Source organism: Pelobates fuscus, chromosome 10, assembly GCF_036172605.1.
Source record: "Pelobates fuscus isolate aPelFus1 chromosome 10, aPelFus1.pri, whole genome shotgun sequence".
NCBI classification, from domain to species: Eukaryota; Metazoa; Chordata; class Amphibia; order Anura; family Pelobatidae; genus Pelobates; species Pelobates fuscus.
Genome location: NC_086326.1, coordinates 113,232,182 through 113,251,459, shown reverse-complemented (window position 1 = coordinate 113,251,459; position 19,278 = coordinate 113,232,182). Strand labels below are relative to the sequence as shown.

General features: G+C 41.9%; 1 protein-coding gene across 1 annotated transcript in view; it reads left to right on the top strand.

Moving 5' to 3' along the window:
• Window positions 1–560: 560 nt before the first annotated feature.
• Window positions 561–19,278, top strand: part of LOC134575593 (NACHT, LRR and PYD domains-containing protein 3-like) — a 180,401-nt gene continuing 161,683 nt past the window's right edge. Inside the window, exons 1-2 of the mRNA XM_063434914.1 lie at window positions 561–618; window positions 13,904–13,947. Coding sequence (XP_063290984.1) covers window positions 13,926–13,947 — 22 coding nt within the window. The 5' untranslated portion in view covers window positions 561–618; window positions 13,904–13,925. The remainder of the gene's footprint in view (window positions 619–13,903; window positions 13,948–19,278) is intronic.

The following is a 19,278-nucleotide window of genomic DNA, read 5'->3' as shown; positions in this document are numbered from 1 at the left end:
CCAAAAATCACCCAGATCGGTTCAGGGGTTCAGGAATTTCCTGGAAGTTTTATTTTTGCCCCACCGTGCACATGGTCCCGTGCCCAAAACAGTTCCATACACTCTACGGAAATACACTGCTGGACAATTTAAGATGGCCGCTGCTACATGTATGAATCTGTTCCAGTTAAAAGTCCAAGGGGCAGAAACATTGCCTTTCAAATCCAATACGCCCAAATAGTGTTTAATATCCCAGGGGCCATAGTCACAGGGCAAGAGGCTGGCAAGCAGGCCTCTCCAAATCCCAGTGACGAAGGGGCTTTCGTCACAGTGTGCGTTCCAGATTGGTTACAGGAAACTGCCAATCAAGCACACCAGGAAGCAATTTTCATTCATAGACTGCTTATATAAACAAAACTTATGAGGACTTTACCACACTTCTGAAGAAGCCTTGGACAGGCGAAACACGTAAAGTGGGACTCCTTCAAGCTATTTTATATTGCTTTTATTGTTTTTGTATGGTAAATAAATAGTAAATGTTATATTTATATATTTAGTTTTATCCTACCTTTTTTTTTGCTAGGTGGGGATTATACCACCTATGCTGTATATACCAGATCAAGTTCTGCACTGGTAAATGTAAGTGCATTACTTTATTTCTTTTGTATACCTATTAGTACTTACTTACATAGTTACATAGTTACATAGCTGAAAAGAGACTTGCGTCCATCAAGTTCAGCCTTCACCATTGGAATATTTTTTCTTGTACTTATTTCTAAGTATGTCCTGCACATTGCACCTTACTTGAGACACCTGGGACATCTATACCAACATATATCCTTAGACAGGGATTGTTCCATCCATGCGTAATACAGCTGAGCTCTTAGCTCTATCAAATGTGAGTGATAACCACATAAGATTACTTCACCACCTATTCACCAGATATACTGTACTCAGGGGCGTATTAGCCGCGAGGCAAACAAGGCATTTGCCTTGGGCGGCATTTTCCAGGGGGCGGCAAAAAACGCCGCCCCCAAATGCCCAAGGCAAATGTCTTGTTAGCCTTGCGGCTAACAGACATGCTGGGCTGGTTGCTGGTTGTTGGGCGGCCGGCGAGGGAGCTCTTCCCCTGAGCTCTCTGCTCAGCTCCCTCGCGCGCCGCCCGCAGAGTGAGACTGGGAGCCGGAATATGACGTCATATTCCGGCTCCGCCTCCCAGCCTCACTCTGCGGGCGGCGCGCGAGGGAGCTGAGCAGAGAGCTCAGGGGAAGAGCTCCCTCGCCGGCCGCCCAGCCTGCCCGCCAGTGCCGTCCTGCAGCCACTTGACCACCAGGGAATTGGAGAACCCCCCCACCCCCAGCATTCCCAAAGGTAGGGGGAGGGGAGGGGGAGTAAATAAATAAAAAAATAAAAATGTGTTAATGTGAGTGTGTGTGTGTGTCTCTGACTGTGTGTGTCTGATAGTGTGTGTGTGTGTGTGTGTGTGTGTTAGTGTGTGTGTGTCTGTTAGTGTGTGTGTCTGACTGTGTGTGTCTGTTAGTGTGTGTGTCTGTTAGTGTGTGTGTGTCCGACTGTGTGTGTTTGTTAGTGTGTGTGTCTCACTGTGTGTGTCTGTTAGTGTGTGTGTCAGACTGTGTGTTTGTTAGTGTGTGTGTCTCACTGTGTGTGTCTGTTAGTGTGTGTGTGTCCGACCGTGTGTGTTTGTTAGTGTGTGTCTGACTGTGTGTGTTTGGTAGTGTGTGTGTGTCCGACTGTGTGTGTTTGTTAGTGTGTGTATCCGACTGTGTGTGTTTGTTAGTGTGTGTGTCTCACTGTGTGTGTCTGTTAGTGTGTGTCAGACTGTGTGTGTCTGTTAGTGTGTGTGTGTCCGACTGTGTGTGCTTGTTAGTGTGTGTGTCTGACTGTGTGTGTTTGTTAGTGTGTGTGTGTGTGTGTCCGACTGTGTGTGTTTGTTAGTGTGTGTGTCCGACTGTGTGTGTTTGTTAGTGTGTGTGTCTCACTGTGTGTCTGTTAGTGTGTGTGTGTCCGACTGTGTGTGTTTGTTAGTGTGTGTGTCCGACTGTGTGTGTTTGTTAGTGTGTGTGTGTCCCCGACTGTGTGTGTCCGACTGTGTGTGTCCGACTGTGTGTGTCTGACTGTGTGTGTCTGTTAGCTAGTGTATGCGTATCTGTCAGTGAATGTGTGTGTATTTAGAAGGCGGGGCAGGGGGGAAAGGTTGGGTGGGGGTGGCGCGCGCGTGCGCGCGGGGGGGGGGTGTCTGAGTTTTGTCCTGCCTAGGGCAGCACAAAACCAAGATACACCACTGACTGTACTGCACTATTATATTTTTAGCTTTTATCTTTGAGGTCAACTGTGTGTACAGCTTGAAAAAAGACCTGTGTATGTATACATTTCTACATATATTGTTTGGGGTGTGATCTCCTCCTACCTTTCTCATATTTCCCTTTAAACACCACTTGGATTTTAGTACTTCTAGCTGTTTAGTTTCTTTGTTTATTAACTGGTTGTTTATCTGTTTTTCTGTTTCTGCAATCTTCCTTGCTATTTGTGTGTCAAGTGATATTTTATTCTGACTTTTATATTCACTTAGTATTATATATAATTTGGAGAGGGGCAGTGTTCCTTTTTTGTTTGCGGTGGCTACCATCTTTATCATGTGGCCTCTAGCTAAGCTTTTGTGAAGGCACCAGACGTGATATCTGGTGTGCCTTTATTTTTATTTTCTAAGAAGAAAAGCTCTGTTTTCTTAATTTCTTCAACATTATTTTTTTTGTGTAGGCATAAAATCTTTTATGCACCACTCTTTGCGGAAAGTATCAAAGTTGACTTTATATTCCAACATAATAGGGCTGTGATCTGGCCATGCTATATCCTGTATGTATATTCTTTTGACAAGATATAGCATGGTCACGTTTCTCAGGATAAGATCGATCCTAGAAAAAGAGTTGAATGTTCTGGAATAGCATGTATAGTCTAGGTCGGATGGATGGAGTGTTCTCCATATATCTCTGAAATTAAAATTACTCAATAAATTATGCATTCTATTCTCCGTTGTTTTGCTGCTTTTCCTATCATATCGGCTCTATCTTTCAAAGGGTCAATTACACAATTGAAGTCACCCATTATTAGTACTAACCCTTGCTTAATCTGCTCTATTTTATTAAATATTTTAGAAATAAAGTTTGTTGTGGCTTTGTTTGGTGCGTAGATGTTAGCTAGTGTAAATAACGTATTATTTATTTCCCATACTAAAATAATGTATCGGTCATCTGGGTCTAATTCTTGATGTTTAATAATTAGGGAAACATTTTTTTGCAAAAATAAATGCTACACCTCTTATTTTCTAAGGCCACAGTTATAATGAAGGGGTATCTTGTTGAACTTATTGTATTTTTGTTGGATCACATCCATTGGGGTTCTAGTGCACAGATTTGTACCCGATTTTAATGAAAGAAATTAAAATTAACCCCACAACATACCATTTGAAAAAGTCGACAACCCAGGGTATTCAAAATGGGGTATGTTCAGTCTTTTGTAGTAGCCGCAAACACTGGCCAAAGTTAGCATTTATATGTGTTTGTGTGCGAAAAATGCAAAAAAAGAATATGAATGCTAACTTTGGGCCTTTACATTGAGAGAGAAGTTGTGCTCTGCTCCTGGCTTATACTGAGATTTGTTTATTACCTGATACTGAGAAAGACCTGTTCCTAAATCCTGACAACCTCATCCACCTCTACTTACCTACAACCAGCCTGATTCATCTCATCTTGCTTCATCCAATACCCTGCTTTATTTCTAAACTGGACTTTGGTTTCATATTGTTTTCCTCCCAACCTGCCTGGATGTTATGGACATTAATATTTGCAAGTATCCTCAAGCACCCTGAACCTACAGTTCAGTTTATAATCCAAAGAGGCTGATCACCTCAATTGCTCTTCTTCAACCTGTCATACTTTATCCCTTTATATTCCTGTTTAGCTTTTACCAATTGTTCTCCTATTTCCTGTATTCCTGTTTTGGGCAGATTGCATAAACCTCTATTATTTCACCTTCTACTTACTTACCTGTAATTCTGTTTCCCCCTTTATCTTTATTATTCCTTTTCTCTGTTTCTTATTTCATATTGTTTCCATTGTCTGAACCATGCCTGAAAAATCAAATAAACTACCTGAAATAAACCCCAGCATAGGTCTCCTGTCTGACCTGTGCAGAATCATAACAGTTATACTCGGGAGACTTCACTGAACACAAATATGAGTGTTTCAAAACAGTAAAATGTATTTAATTTTTCAAGATTCTTTTGTTTCAGGTATTGTACCGGAGGATTGGAGGAAGGCAGATGTTGTTCCTATATTTAAAAAGGGTTCAAAATCCTTGCCTGGAAATTATAGACCTGTGAGCTTAACTTCTGTGACTGGGAAAATATTTGAAGGGCTATTAAGGAATAATATTCAGGAATTATGTGGTGAAGAACTTTGTTATTAGCAATAATCAGCATGGTTTTATGAAACAAAGGTCATGTCAAACTAACCTAATTGCATTCCCTGAAGAAGTAAGTAGAAGTATAAATCAGGGCATTGCAGTGGATGTGATCTACTTGGATTTTGCCAAGGCATTTGATACAGTTCCTCACAATAGGTTAGTCTTCAAACTAAAATAAATTGGTCTAGGTGATTATTCTTGTTGCTGGGTAGAACATTGGCTTAAGGATATAGTACAACGAGTTGTCATTAATGGTAAATTTTCAGGTTGGACAAAAGTGGTAAGTGGTGTCCCTCAGGGTTCTGTTTTGGGACCGCTTTTATTTAACATATTTATAAATGATCTTGAAATAGGCATTGGAAACCATGTATCAGTGTTTGCAGATTACACAAACCTTTGTAAAGTAATAAAATGTGAGCAGGATATTGCTTTGCTGCAGAGGGATTTGGATAGATTGGGGACTGGGCACTAAAATGGCAGATGAAATTTAACGTAGAGAAATGCAAAGTTATGCACTTCAGGGTTAAGAATGCACAAGCAATTTACACCCTAAATGGTAGTGAATTAGGGATAACCACACACGAGAAGGATTTGGAAATTGTTATAGACAACAAATCAAACAGCAATATGCAATGTCGATCTGCAGTTGCTAACGCTACTAAGGTTTTGTCATGTATAAGTAGGGTCATAAATTCTCAGGCTGAAAATGTAATTTTGCCTCTTTATAAATTGCTGGTAAGACCACACCTTGAATATGCTGTGCAATTTTGGGCACCTGTTCTAAAGAAAGATATCATGGCACTAGAAAAAGTGCAGAGACGAGCTAAATTGATAAAAAGGAATGGAGCATTTTAGTTACGAAGAAAAGTAAAAAAAAAATAATCTGTTTAGTTTGGAAAAACGACGCCTGAGAGGGGATATGATAACATTATACAAATATATTCGGGGCCAGTAAAAACCATTATCTGGAAATCTATTCATAAACAGGGCTATACATAGGACACAAGGTCACACATTTAGGCTGGAAGAAAGGAGATTTCATCTAAGGCAAAGAAAAGTTTGTTTTTACAGTAAGAGCAATAAGGATATTGAATTCTCTGCCTGAAGAGGTGGTTTTGTCAGAGTCTATACCAGTGGTAGTCAACCTTTTTCTAACTACCGCCCACTAATGCATCTTTTTGGTTGAAAAAATTTCCTTACTGCCCACCAGTTTTCGCGCAAGTGCGGGATATTTTTTATTTCCAATTAATGCATGTTTATAATGTTTATAATGTTTTTAACTTTATAAAGTTTAATGAGAAAACAATAAAGTCAATTGAAATTACCTTTACTAGTGATTAATGAGATCCTTGAGGTTGATGCTGCAAGGCTAAATATTTGATATCTGGTTCGATTTTCTTAAGGAACAAACGAAGGTCTCCTCTTTCGGTGATATTCAGACGACTGCTCTGTTTGCGCATAATATGATTTCTCATCTGTGCATCTGCTCCCCTCTTCTCCCTCCTCAATTCCCCTCCCCACCTTTTTTTAACCTTCCTTATAGCAATGCCCAGTAGGAAGGCTGAGCTAGGTATCTGTCAGGGTACCTGAGGCCTCTACCTCTAAGGGAGGTAGAGACTTGGTGGTGTATCCGTCCAGGCGAGCTGTTTCCTCCGTTCCTCGCGGTTCATCCAGTCACTTAAACACCGGCCGCGAGGAATCCACGTCCTTTTCTAGCAGGACGCTCAATACGTGACGTCATGACGATAGCACGAGCAATCTGTCACTCAAGTGTCCGATATCCAATCGGTACTTGTCAGAGGCGTGATTTCCATCCAGAGCCAGGGTATTTAAGCTTACTCCTTACTTCAGCTCATTGCCCTGTCGTGGTTCTAGCTTGTCTAGTCACTCAGTGCTCTGGTATTCTAGTTTGCTCTTTTGGTTTTGATTCGGCTCGTTGTACTACCCTGTTTCTCTGTTATCCCTTGACCCGGCTTGTCTCTCGCTTATCTGTCTTCTCGTTCCCTCGACCTCGGCTTGTCTCTGACTATTCTTTACTCTCGGTACGTTAGTCCGGCCATTCTAAGGCCCGGTATACGTACCTTTCCACTCTTTGTACTCTGCGTGTTGGATCCCTGTCCCGATCCTGACATTACGACAGGGCCAATGGATCCTGCAGGTACAAACAGTCAGCTTGGTTCTTCGGATCCCAGGTTTGACGCCATGGAACATAGGATGGATCAGATGGCTTTGGCACTACAGGCACTTTTGTCTCGTGCTAGTAATCCACCTGAGGAGACACGTACTCCTTCTATCTCTCCTGCAGTCTCAGGTCTAGAGGTAGCCACTGTAGGTGCTTCTTCCCGTATTACCCCACCAGTACGTTATGGCGGGTCACCGGAGAGGTGTCGTGGCTTTCTAAACCAGATTAGCATCCATTTCGAATTACAACCCCGCTCTTATCCTACAGATAGAGCAAAGGTTGGATTTATTATTACTCTGCTCATTGAAAAAGCTTTGAGATGGGCCAATCCTTTATGGGAGAATGATAACCCACTAGTCTATAATTATAATGCCTTTGTAGCTGCGTTTAGAAGAACTTTTGACCCTCCTGGCAGAAAGGTCAATGCAGCTAGATTAATGTTGCGCCTTAAACAGGACAATCGAACACTTGTGGATTATGCACTAGAGTTCAGATCCCTGGCGGCAGAAGTTAAGTGGAACGAACAGGCTTATATAGATGTGTTTTTGAATGGGTTATCAGATGTAATTCTTGACGAGGTCGCTACTAGAGAACTCCCTGAAAATTTGGAGGATTTAATTTCTTTTATATCTCGTATTGATGAACGCTTAAGAGAGAGGCAGAACACTCGAGATAGGACCCGTAGACCCTCCTTTAAACTAGCGCCTACCTTTCAAATCTCTGAGTTCGAAGACTTACGTATTCCTGAACCTATGCAGATAGGCAGTACTCATCTCACTGAAAGGGAGACACAGTACAGGAGAAGGGAGGGTTTATGTATGTATTGTGGAGTCAGGGGTCATTTACGCCTAAATTGTCCCAATCGTTCGGGAAACGCTCGCACCTAAGTTCCTCTAGAGGACAGGCCTTGGGTGTTTCTACTTTGTCCTCTATTCACAACTACAAGGAGCTCAGGCTTGTGTTACCCGTTTCTTTAAAGTGGGAGAAGGGAGTAGTTAAGACTATGGCACTAATCGATTCTGGAGCTGCTGAGAGCTTTATAGATCAGGGTTTTGCTGCCAAGCATGCTATTCCATCCCAGTTAAAAGAGACACCTCTGGCTGTCGAGGCCATCGATGGTAGACCGTTACTTGAGCCTGTTATTTTCCATGAGACCATACCGATTAACTTGACTGTGGGCATCCTGCATAAAGAGGATATATCCTTAATGCTCATTTCTTCTCCATCTATTCCCATAGTCCTGGGGTACTCCTGGCTGAGGAGACACAACCCTATTATTAATTGGGAATCAGGGGAGATAGTTTCGTGGGGAGAGAATTGTCAAGAAAAATGCTTGCGGAAGGTCTTACCTCTTGGATTAACTAATACATCGAATACCTCTGACAATCCTACAGAGACACAAATTCCGCCTCAGTATCTAGATTTAAAGGCAGTATTTGACAAAAAGAAAGCCGATACCTTACCCCCACACAGGCCCTTTGATTGCAAAATTAACCTACTCCCTGGTACCATGCCTCCCAGAGGTCATGTATACCCATTATCTATAAAGGAGAACTCAGTCCTAGAGGAATATATTCACGAGAACTTAGACAAGGGATTCATCAGGAGGTCCTCCTCCCCTGCCGGGGCTGGATTTTTTTTTGTTAAAAAGAAAGATGGTTCTTTGAGACCTTGTATTGATTATCGAGGCTTGAATAAGATAACCATTAAAAATGCCTACCCGATTCCCTTGATCACCGAACTCTTCGATCGTTTGAAGGGCTCTACAATTTTCACCAAGTTAGACCTCAGAGGGGCATATAACTTGGTGAGAATCCAGCAGGGACATGAGTGGATGACGGCATTCAATACTCGATATGGCCACTATGAATATACTGTCATGCCTTTTGGGTTATGCAATGCGCCAGCGGTATTCCAAGATCTGATTAATGAGGTTCTTAGGGAATTTCAGCAAGAGTGCGTCATTGTATACCTAGATGATATACTCATTCATTCTAGTGACATTGAGATTCATCACAAGCAAGTCAGGAGGGTTTTGCACAAGCTTCTCCAGCATGGCTTGTACTGCAAGTTGGAGAAATGTAGCTTTGATCAAACCCAGGTAACCTTTCTCGGCTATGTGATCTCTGGGGAGGGATTTAAGATGGATCCGGATAAGCTCCAATCCATTCTAGAGTGGCCTTTACCCACAGGTCTTAAAGCCATACAGAGATTTATTGTTTTTTCCAATTATTATAGGCGCTTTATTAAGGGCTATTCTTCCATTATTGCACCTATCACTAACATGACCAAACAGGGGGCTGACACTAAGAATTGGACTACTGAAGCTCTCCTTGCGTTTAAGACTCTCAAGGAGCTTTTCGCTTCCGCTCCCATTTTAGTTCACCCTGACACTTCTCTGCCTTTTTTGCTCGAGGTAGACGCATCAGAGACTGGTTTAGGTGCTGTTCTATCTCAAAGGTTGGGTGTTGATAAACCATTACATCCATGTGGATTTTTCTCTAAAAAATTGACCGGTACTGAAAGCAGGTATGACATTGGTGACAGAGAATTACTAGCGGTTATCAAGGCTTTGAAAGAATGGAGACATTTATTGGAAGGTACATTACACCCTGTTACCATCCTGACAGACCACAAGAACTTGTCCTATATCGGAGAGGCCAAGCGTCTGTCCTCCAGGCAGGCTCGTTGGTCGTTGTTTCTTACCCATTTCAATTACGTTCTGACTTACAGACCTGGGTCAAAGAATTCTAAAGCCGATGCGCTATCTCGCCAATATGAACCCTCTGCTTCAGTTGAACCACTTTTGTCTTCCATTGTACCCAAATGCAATATTATTGCTAATACCAGTCTCAAAATTCATTCTCCGCTACTTGACCAGATCTTGAAGTCACAACATCTAGCTCCCGGAAACACTCCTGAGGGAAGAAACTTTGTTCCTCCTGAACTTCAACTGGAGCTCTTACAATGTTTTCATGAAAGTAAAATAGCTGGTCATCCTGGTATTCGCAAGACATACTCTCTGATATCCAAGGATTTCTGGTGGCCTTCACTTCGAAAGGATATTGAGGAGTTCGTCGCAGCTTGTGAGACTTGTGCCAAGACTAAACTACCTCATGCATCCCCATGTGGCCTATTACACCCCTTGGACATTCCTGAGAAACCTTGGTCCTGTTTGTCCATAGACTTTATCGTTGATTTGCCTGCTTCCAAAAGACAGACTGTTATTCTCACGGTGGTGGATAGATTTACTAAGATGGCCCATTTCGTGCCATTACCTAAACTTCCGACTTCTCCTGAATTGGCGGAGATTTTTGCGAGAGAAGTTTTTCGCCTACATGGGATTCCTTCAGAGATTGTTTCTGATAGAGGTTCTCAATTTGTCTCACGTTTCTGGAGATCCTTTTGTTCTCAAATAGGCATCAAATTGAACTTTTCCTCTGCCTATCACCCTCAGTCTAACGGAGCTGCTGAACGTACTAATCAAAAGATCGAACAGTATCTGCGTTGCTTTGTTTCCGAACACCAGGACGATTGGGTCGGTCTGATTCCTTGGGCGGAGTTCGCACACAATAACCTTGTTTGCGATTCAACTCGCTCTAGCCCTTTCTTCATGAACTATGGCTTTCATCCTTCGATTTTTCCTTCGGTTTCCTCTTCTCAGGGGATACCGTCGGTTGATGATCATGTCGCCAACCTGAAGAAATTATGGGATCAGACTCGACAAATTCTATTACATAGTTCCTCGCTGTTCAAGAAACACGCTGACAAACATAGAAGAGCGGCTCCTGTTTTTGTTCCTGGGGATAGGGTATGGTTGAGTACTAAGAATATTCGCCTAAAAGTTCCGTCCATGAAATTTGCTCCTCGCTACATAGGTCCTTACAGGGTTCTCACTCGTATCAATCCGGTTGCGTATCGCCTTGCTCTGCCACCTGCCTTACGCATTCCTAACTCTTTTCATGTCTCCATGTTGAAACCCCTCATTTGTAACAAATTCTCCTCTAAGGTCCCCTTGCCTCGTCCTGTTCAGGTGGAGGGTCGGGAGGAGTACGAGGTCAGCTCCATCATTGACTCCAGAATTTCAAGGGGAAAATTGCAATATCTGGTCAACTGGAGGGGATATGGTCCTGAGGAGAGGAGTTGGGTACCTCAGGAGGACGTCCATGCTTCTCGCCTTCGCAGAGCATTTCACCTCCGCTTCCCATCTCGCCCCGGTTCATTCCGCCCGGTGGGCGTATCTGAGAGGGGGGGTACTGTCAGGGTACCTGAGGCCTCTACCTCTAAGGGAGGTAGAGACTTGGTGGTGTATCCGTCCAGGCGAGCTGTTTCCTCCGTTCCTCGCGGTTCATCCAGTCACTTAAACACCGGCCGCGAGGAATCCACGTCCTTTTCTAGCAGGACGCTCAATACGTGACGTCATGACGATAGCACGAGCAATCTGTCACTCAAGTGTCCGATATCCAATCGGTACTTGTCAGAGGCGTGATTTCCATCCAGAGCCAGGGTATTTAAGCTTACTCCTTACTTCAGCTCATTGCCCTGTCGTGGTTCTAGCTTGTCTAGTCACTCAGTGCTCTGGTATTCTAGTTTGCTCTTTTGGTTTTGATTCGGCTCGTTGTACTACCCTGTTTCTCTGTTATCCCTTGACCCGGCTTGTCTCTCGCTTATCTGTCTTCTCGTTCCCTCGACCTCGGCTTGTCTCTGACTATTCTTTACTCTCGGTACGTTAGTCCGGCCATTCTAAGGCCCGGTATACGTACCTTTCCACTCTTTGTACTCTGCGTGTTGGATCCCTGTCCCGATCCTGACAGTATCCCACTATAACAGACTGGCACACATACATACATACAGACACACAAGACACACATACATACATACAGACAGACACACACACACACACAAGACATACATACAAAGACACATACACACATACAGACAGACACAAGAAACAGACACACATACATACACATATATACAGACATACACACACGACACATACAAAGACATACATACAGACACACACAAGACATACATACAAATACACACACACACAATACATACATACAAAGACACACACACACACACAATACATACATACAAACACACACACACAAGACATACATACAAATACACACACACACACACACACAATACATACATACAAAGACACACACACACACACAAGACATACATACAAAGACACACACAAGACATGCATACCAAGACACACACACACGACATACATACAAAGACAAGACACACATATATACAGACATACACATACATAAGACACACATACAGACACAAACAAGCCATACATACAAACACAAGACACACATATATACAGACATACACACACACAAGACACATACATAAGACACACATACAGACACACACAAGACATACATACAAAGACAATACACACATGTATACAGACATACACACACAAGACACATACATAAGACACACATACAGACACACACAAGACATACATACAGACACACACAAGACATACATACAAAGACAAGACACACATGTATACAGACATACACACACAAGACACATACATAAGACACACATACAGACACACACAAGACATACATACAGACACACACAAGACATACATACAAAGACACATACACAAACAAACACACATTATATTTAAGTCACCCTCCTGTTTCCTACCTTTAAAGTGCAGGATGGTGACTTTCCCTGGGGTCCAGTGGTGGCTCAGGTGGATGGGAGTCCTCCTTCCTCCCGCGCGGCTCTCAGTATGCTGGGAGGAGTGACCGGGGGAATCACTTCTTCCCAGCAGAGATGATGTCATCACAGGGGGCCCTGTCGCGCTGTTAAAGCGCCCAGCGCTGACCAGGCTCCCTCACAATCCACATCCATCGGGTGGCCCTGACAGCATGGGCCACCCGATGGACCCCTCCATATGCGGCCCCGGCGGTTTGCCGCCGGAGCCGCAAGTGGTGATGGCGGTACCCAGTCACAGGGGTACCGCCGGCTCGCGCCCGCCCGCCTGCCCAATCAATCAATCACCCAATCTGTAAAAACAATTTGAAAATCCCTACCGCCCACCTGGAATCCTGAAACGCCCACTAGTGGGCGGTAGGGACCAGGTTGACGACCCATGGTCTATACAGATGTTTAAACTGCAATTGGATAAATACTTGCAAAAACATAACATACAGAGATATAATTTCTAATTAGTGGGGTAATAGCTGCTTGATTCAAGGAGACATCTGTCTGCTATTTTGGGGTCAAGAAGGAATTTTTTCCTAGTTTGTTGCAAAATTGGAAGCGCTTCAGACTAGGTTTTTTGCCTTCTTTTGGATCAACAGCAAAAGCATATGTGAGGAAGGCTGAACTTTATGGACGCAAGTCTCTTTTCAGCTATGTAACTTTGAAACTATGTATCACAACAATGATATTGTCAGCGAAAGTGCCATTTGAGTGTGAAAAATGCAAAAAAAAAACTTCACTTTCTCTTACAATATCATCGCTGTGATATGTTTTATAGTTTTGAAACACTCATTTGTTTTCCGTGACGTCTCCCGAGTAAAACAGTACCCCACCCCATGTACTGGTTTTAGAGTGTCTTGGAAAGAGACAGGGTCAATAAAGGGATTGCCCATTTCAGTTTGCCAGATTGGTTCTGATGGGTCTATGTTGCCTTTTGAGCCCATATGTTTATTTATTTACTTATTTATGTTTGTCATTTGATATTGAAGCAATGGGCATTTCTAAACTCAGGACAGGTGATTTTTGCCAGTTGTAGATGAGTAACAGATTTGGGGGGTCAAAGTTAGAAAAAGTGTGTTTTTTAAATTGTTTTCATCATTTTTTTTCATTGTAAATTATATGACATGATGAAAATAATGGTATCTTTAGAAAGACCATTCTATGGCGAGAAAAACTGTATATAACATGTGTGGGTACAGTAAATGAGTAAGAGGAAAATTACAGCTAAACACAAACAACACAGAAATGTAGGAAGCCCTGGTCCCAAATGGTAAGAAAATTGAAAAGCAGTCTGGTCATTAAGGGGTTAAATAGCTTATATATTGCAATTGTATATTTGTCAAATAATTGCCCTACAGTAAAGGTTTTATATTTTATATTAATACTAAAAAATAAGTTGTTGCTTTGCTTTCTTTGTCATGTGTTTACCATTAACAAAAACAAATTATGTCTAAATTTATCTAGATTGTATTATCTTGTTACTGACCAATTGTTTCTGTTTTTATGTAGAAGGGACGTTTTAGGAACTCTGATGGCTGCTTTTTTCTCACAAGGTGAATATATGTTTCAAAATAATCATTTTTTTAATTATAGTATATCAGACCATCTATTGCCCTCAAAAAGAAAACGAGTTTAGTTCAGACAGACTATGTACTAGCTGACAAATTCCTTTATACAGGTGTTAGTATAGGTTACTAACTTTACTGATAAAATTTCATTTTATCAGTAAAACCCAGTAAATAAGGAAAATGTTTTCATACTTACCGTAATTTTCTTTTCCTGATTATTATTCATGGCAGCATTTACTCATGGGTTAGCTCCTCCCCTCACAGCAGAAAGGACATGAAATAGAGCTCTGAAACTGGTATAAATATAGCCTTCCCCTTCCCAGGCAGTCTTTGTAACTGGCTTCACAACTTAGAGTATATGGGTGGAAACGTCATGAATAATGATCAGGAAAAGAAAATTACGGCAAGTATTAAACAATTTTCCTTATTCCTGATCAATATTACTCATGGTGAAATGCCCAAGCAGTAAATATAGAGGGAGGGACAGAGTTAAAAAACAGCTAATAATTTTTTTTTTTTAAATATAATATTGAGCTGCATAAACCTTAGAATACTATTAAAAAGCCAAACAAGTAATCAATAGGAAATTGTCATAAAATCTGTTCAGACAAGTTCATTTACCCTAGAGGCTGCTAGGTCACCAACCCCCTGGCATTAAAAGCCAGATAGGAATTAAGGTCATGATAGCCAAACCTAGAGAAGGAACAAGGCTAGACTAATACAAGACAAACTCTTGTAAGAAATAAGGAACTCATCTTGTTATAGATATAAAATAGAACAATAAATAAAAAAAAAAACACAGAGAACATCCATGAAGCCCAGACACAGTCTAGAAATTATAGATCTATCCACTCAGTTCTTTAATATGAAGCCTCAACCTGATGGGGACCTGTGCCAGTTCACTCTTGTATGTTATTATGTATGCTATTAATATTATTATTATTATTATTATTATTATTATTATGTATATTATTGCTAGTCTTTTATTATAAAGAGTGTCCACTGGCTTACTCTTTAGTAGATATGCTCCCACTCATGGCATATAAAGTGGGGGCATGGGGAGGTTTAAAACCTCCCTTGTACTAAACTAGACAAAGACCTCATTGCAGGTTGAAACGTTGCTGTTTAAAGTTGCAAGAAAAAGTATGTAAACCCTTTGGAATGATATAGATTTCTGCACAAATTGGTCATAAAATGTGATCTGATCATCATCTAAGTCACAACAATAGACAATCACAGTCTGCTTAAACTAATAACACACAAAGAATGAAATGTTGCCATGTTTTTATTGAACACACCATGTAAACATTCACAGTGCAGGTGAAAAAAGTATGTGAACCCCTAGACTAATGACATCTCCAAGAGCTAATTGGAGTGAGATGTCAGCCAACTGGAGTCCAATCAATGAGATGAGATCGGAGGTGTTGGTCACAGCTGCCCTGCCCTATAAAAACACACACCAGTTCTGGGTTTGCTTTTTACAAGAAGCATTGCCTGATGTGAATGATACCTCGCACAAAAGAGCTCTCAGAAGACCTACGATTAAGAATTGTTGACTTGCATAAAGCTGGAAAGGGTTATAAAAGTATCCCCAAAAGCCTTGCTGTTCATCGGTAAGACAAATTGTCTATAAATGGAGAAAGTTCAGCACTGCTGCTACTCTCCCTAGGAGTGGCCGTCCTGTAAAGATGACTGCAAGAGCACAGCGCAGACTGCTCAATGAGGTGAAGAAGAATCCTAGAGAGTCAGCTAAAGACTTACAAAAGTCACTGGCAAATGCTAACATCCCTGTTAGCGAATCTACAATACGTAAAACACTAAACAAGAATGGATTTCATGGGAGGATACCACAGAGGAAGCCACTGCTGTCCAAACAAAACATTGCTGCAACTTTACAGTTTGCACAAGAGCACCTGGATGTTCCACAGCAGTACTGGCAAAATATTCTGTGGACAGATGAAACCAAAGTTGAGTTGTTTGGAAGAAACACACAACACTATGTGTGGCGAAAAAGAGGCACAACACACCAAAATCAAAACCTCAGCCCAACTGTGAAGTATGGTGGTGGGGGCATCATGGTTTGGGGCTGCTTTGCAGCATCAGGGCCTGGACGGATTGCTATCATTGAAGGAAAAATGAATTCCCAAGTTTATCAAGACATTTTGAAGGGAGAACTTAAGGCCATCTGTCTACCAGCTGAAGCTCAACAGAAGATGGGTGTTGCAACAGGACAATGACCCAAAGCATAGAAGTAAAGCAACAACAGAATGGCTTAAACAGAAGAAAATATGCCTTCTGAAGTTGCCCAGTCAGAGTCCTGACCTCAACCGGATTGAGATGCTGTGGCATGACCTCAAGAAAGCGATTCACACCAGACATCCCAAGAATATTGCTGAACGGAAACAGTTCTGTAAAGAGTAATTGTCAAGAATTACTCCTGACCATTGTGCACTTCTGATCTGCAACTACAGGAAACGTTTGGTTGAAGTTATTGCTGCCAAAGGAGGTTCAACCAGTTATTATATCCAAGGGTTCACATACTTTTTCCACCTGCACTGTGAATGTTTACATGGTGTGTTCAATAAAAACATGGCAACATTTCATTCTTTGTGTGTTATTAGTTTAAGTAGACTGTGATTGTCTATTGTTGTGACTTAGATGATGATCAGATCACATTTTATGACCAATTTGTGCAGAAATCCATATAATTCCAACGGGTTCACATACTTTTTCTTGCAACTGTATGTTTTGATTTTTCAATAAAACTGCTACTTTACCAAGTATTGCCAGTCTCAGGTCTGGTTTGCACCAAAGATCATCAATATATGTTTCCAGACTTCCTCCTCCTTGGGAACAATATTGTACTAATATTGTACCACAGACTTTGTTTTGCAAAAAAAAAACACAGAAAACAAACATTTTTCAACAGCTATGTTATATGTTCAAGGCCTCAAAAAATGGCACTGGTTCTGATCATTCATTTCCAAGTATATTATACATTTTTGAAAATTTATAATATATGCAGCAATATTTATCATCTCCCAATAAGCCTTTAATGTTGGGAATTAAATTAATGTCAACTAATAAAAGGCTTATCAAGAGCTAATTAACTGCTTATACATGTTATCAAAATTAATCTCAATCAAGACCTGTGTCTGCACACTTCTTATTCATAATTTTTCTGTTTTGCCCACATTCTGATTATTTTCACTTACTTCCATCTGTGCTATTTGCATGTCACTGGTCTCCATCAAATTTTTTGCTTAAAGGGACATGCATCACTTTGAAACAACTGCCTCATTCAAAATCTTTAGCTTTGCATGAGACATGACATGTAGGCAGGGGAGGGATATTAGAGCTTAAACCCAAACCCACCCAATAAAACATACTCTTATGTATGGGTCAAAATGTTCACAGCTTTAATAATAATAAAGTTAATAACTTATCATATACAAAATATACCAAGGTCATTGTCTGCCCCAACCCCCAATATTATAACATCTCCCACATGTTAAATCAAAGGCAATGATCCATGACATAAACATTTCTTTACAATTTATAACAACCACATAAATATGAACATGTAAAGTGCCAACATTTCCTTTGTTTACTCCTGGTAGGGGTATACCCAGGTACCCCTACACCACCGTGGCTTGGAGCCACTGACGCGCTTGAAACCTACCAAAACGTGTATGAACAGTGTACCATTTGAACCAGCCAAATAACTGCCCTTACTTCTTGTAACGGAGCTCCGTGTACTCCGACCGAGTACCCTCCGTTGATGGATGCTCCTAGCGCTCTCAGAGGACTCCAAGCACTGCAGACGACACCACAACCACCGCAGGCTCCACAACCGCCGTAGCTTAACTGGAGCCGCGCCGTCTTCCTTCCACTCTGGATCGGCTTCTGTCCTCCAGGACCGTGTGGGGAAGACCTCTCCTCCAGGAGAGTGTAACAGGAACAAGCTCTTAAAAGAGCTAAGTGATTGAAAGCTCAGGGGAATATGCAGAGCATAGCAATCCCCAGTGTGATATAGCAGTTCCCTCCAATAACGAGACAAGGCTATGTATTGAGGGTCAGAAGAGGTCTGAAGTGCTGGAACACCAAGCCTGCTTTTTATTACAAAAAGTACACACAGGACACACCCAGGGGGAGGCATAAAATAACCAATAACAGAATAGTACAGCCCACAGGTTCCCTCCCCTCTGCTTGGGAGATAATTGAGTTTCCTACTATATCTACTCAATTATCTCCAACTTAAAACTTACACATTTTTATACATTTTTATGCACTGTCATAACTTTCCCATTTCACATGGTACATTAATAAAACTTACATTTTTATGCACAACATAAATTGTGGAACGACATATTCAAAATTCGTGAGAATCCGTCCAGTGGTTCCAGAGATATTAAAAAGTCTCTTTGGACCGACCGCACGCCTGTTTGCATGCCCAAAAACAGTTCCACAGATTCAGGCTGTGTGGTCGGTCTATTTCTGTCCTGAAAAACGGTAAAGTTCCATCCGAAATCGGTGTTCGAATATTCGAACGCACTTCGACTTTTGTCGAAGTGTCGAAGTCAAATGCGGTTAAAACTTCCGCGGTGATCGCTAGTCGAGTGGCGATCTATTTCCCCTGAAAAGATGATAAAGTCCCATTCGAACGGGTGTTCGAACGTTCGAACGGGACTTAGTCTCCAGCTGTGGTGTCGAAGGATAAGGGAAAGTACAGGTCACCGCTGACTGTGTTCGGTTGCCTTAAGATGGCCGCCGCCACGTGTTCGGCTGTAATGGCGGCCACTTCGACGGCTTTGATAGTTTGACGGCTTTGGTACTTCGACGGCTTCGGCACTTCGACTGTATTCGAAGTGCCAGTTAAAACGTTGAAACACTGCTCCCAAGTATTAAAAGGGCCAGGAGCAGTATACACAAATCCATTATGCCCAAATGTACGTTTTCCAGGCCAATACAGTCCAGGGCCATAGTCACAGGGGAGGAGGCAGGCAAGCAGGCCTCTCCAGGACAAAGTGGCGAAGGGCACTTCGTCACACTCCTATTAACTAAGAAGGCCCATTTTCCCCTTTACCTTCCATACCCCACCCCGCCACAGTGACCAAACAGGGAAATACCTCGCTAAATAGGGAGAGAGGGACCTACTCTGCCAGGTAAGAATTTAGAGTTCATTGCTGGCTTGCTATTGAGGCTTGGCAGTACTTGGCATATTTCCACCCAGAATCCTTTGCGGTAGTAACATCGCTGCACATTTGTGATTTCTGTGGGAAAAGCAAGTCTTATGGCTTGACTGGTTTACATGGT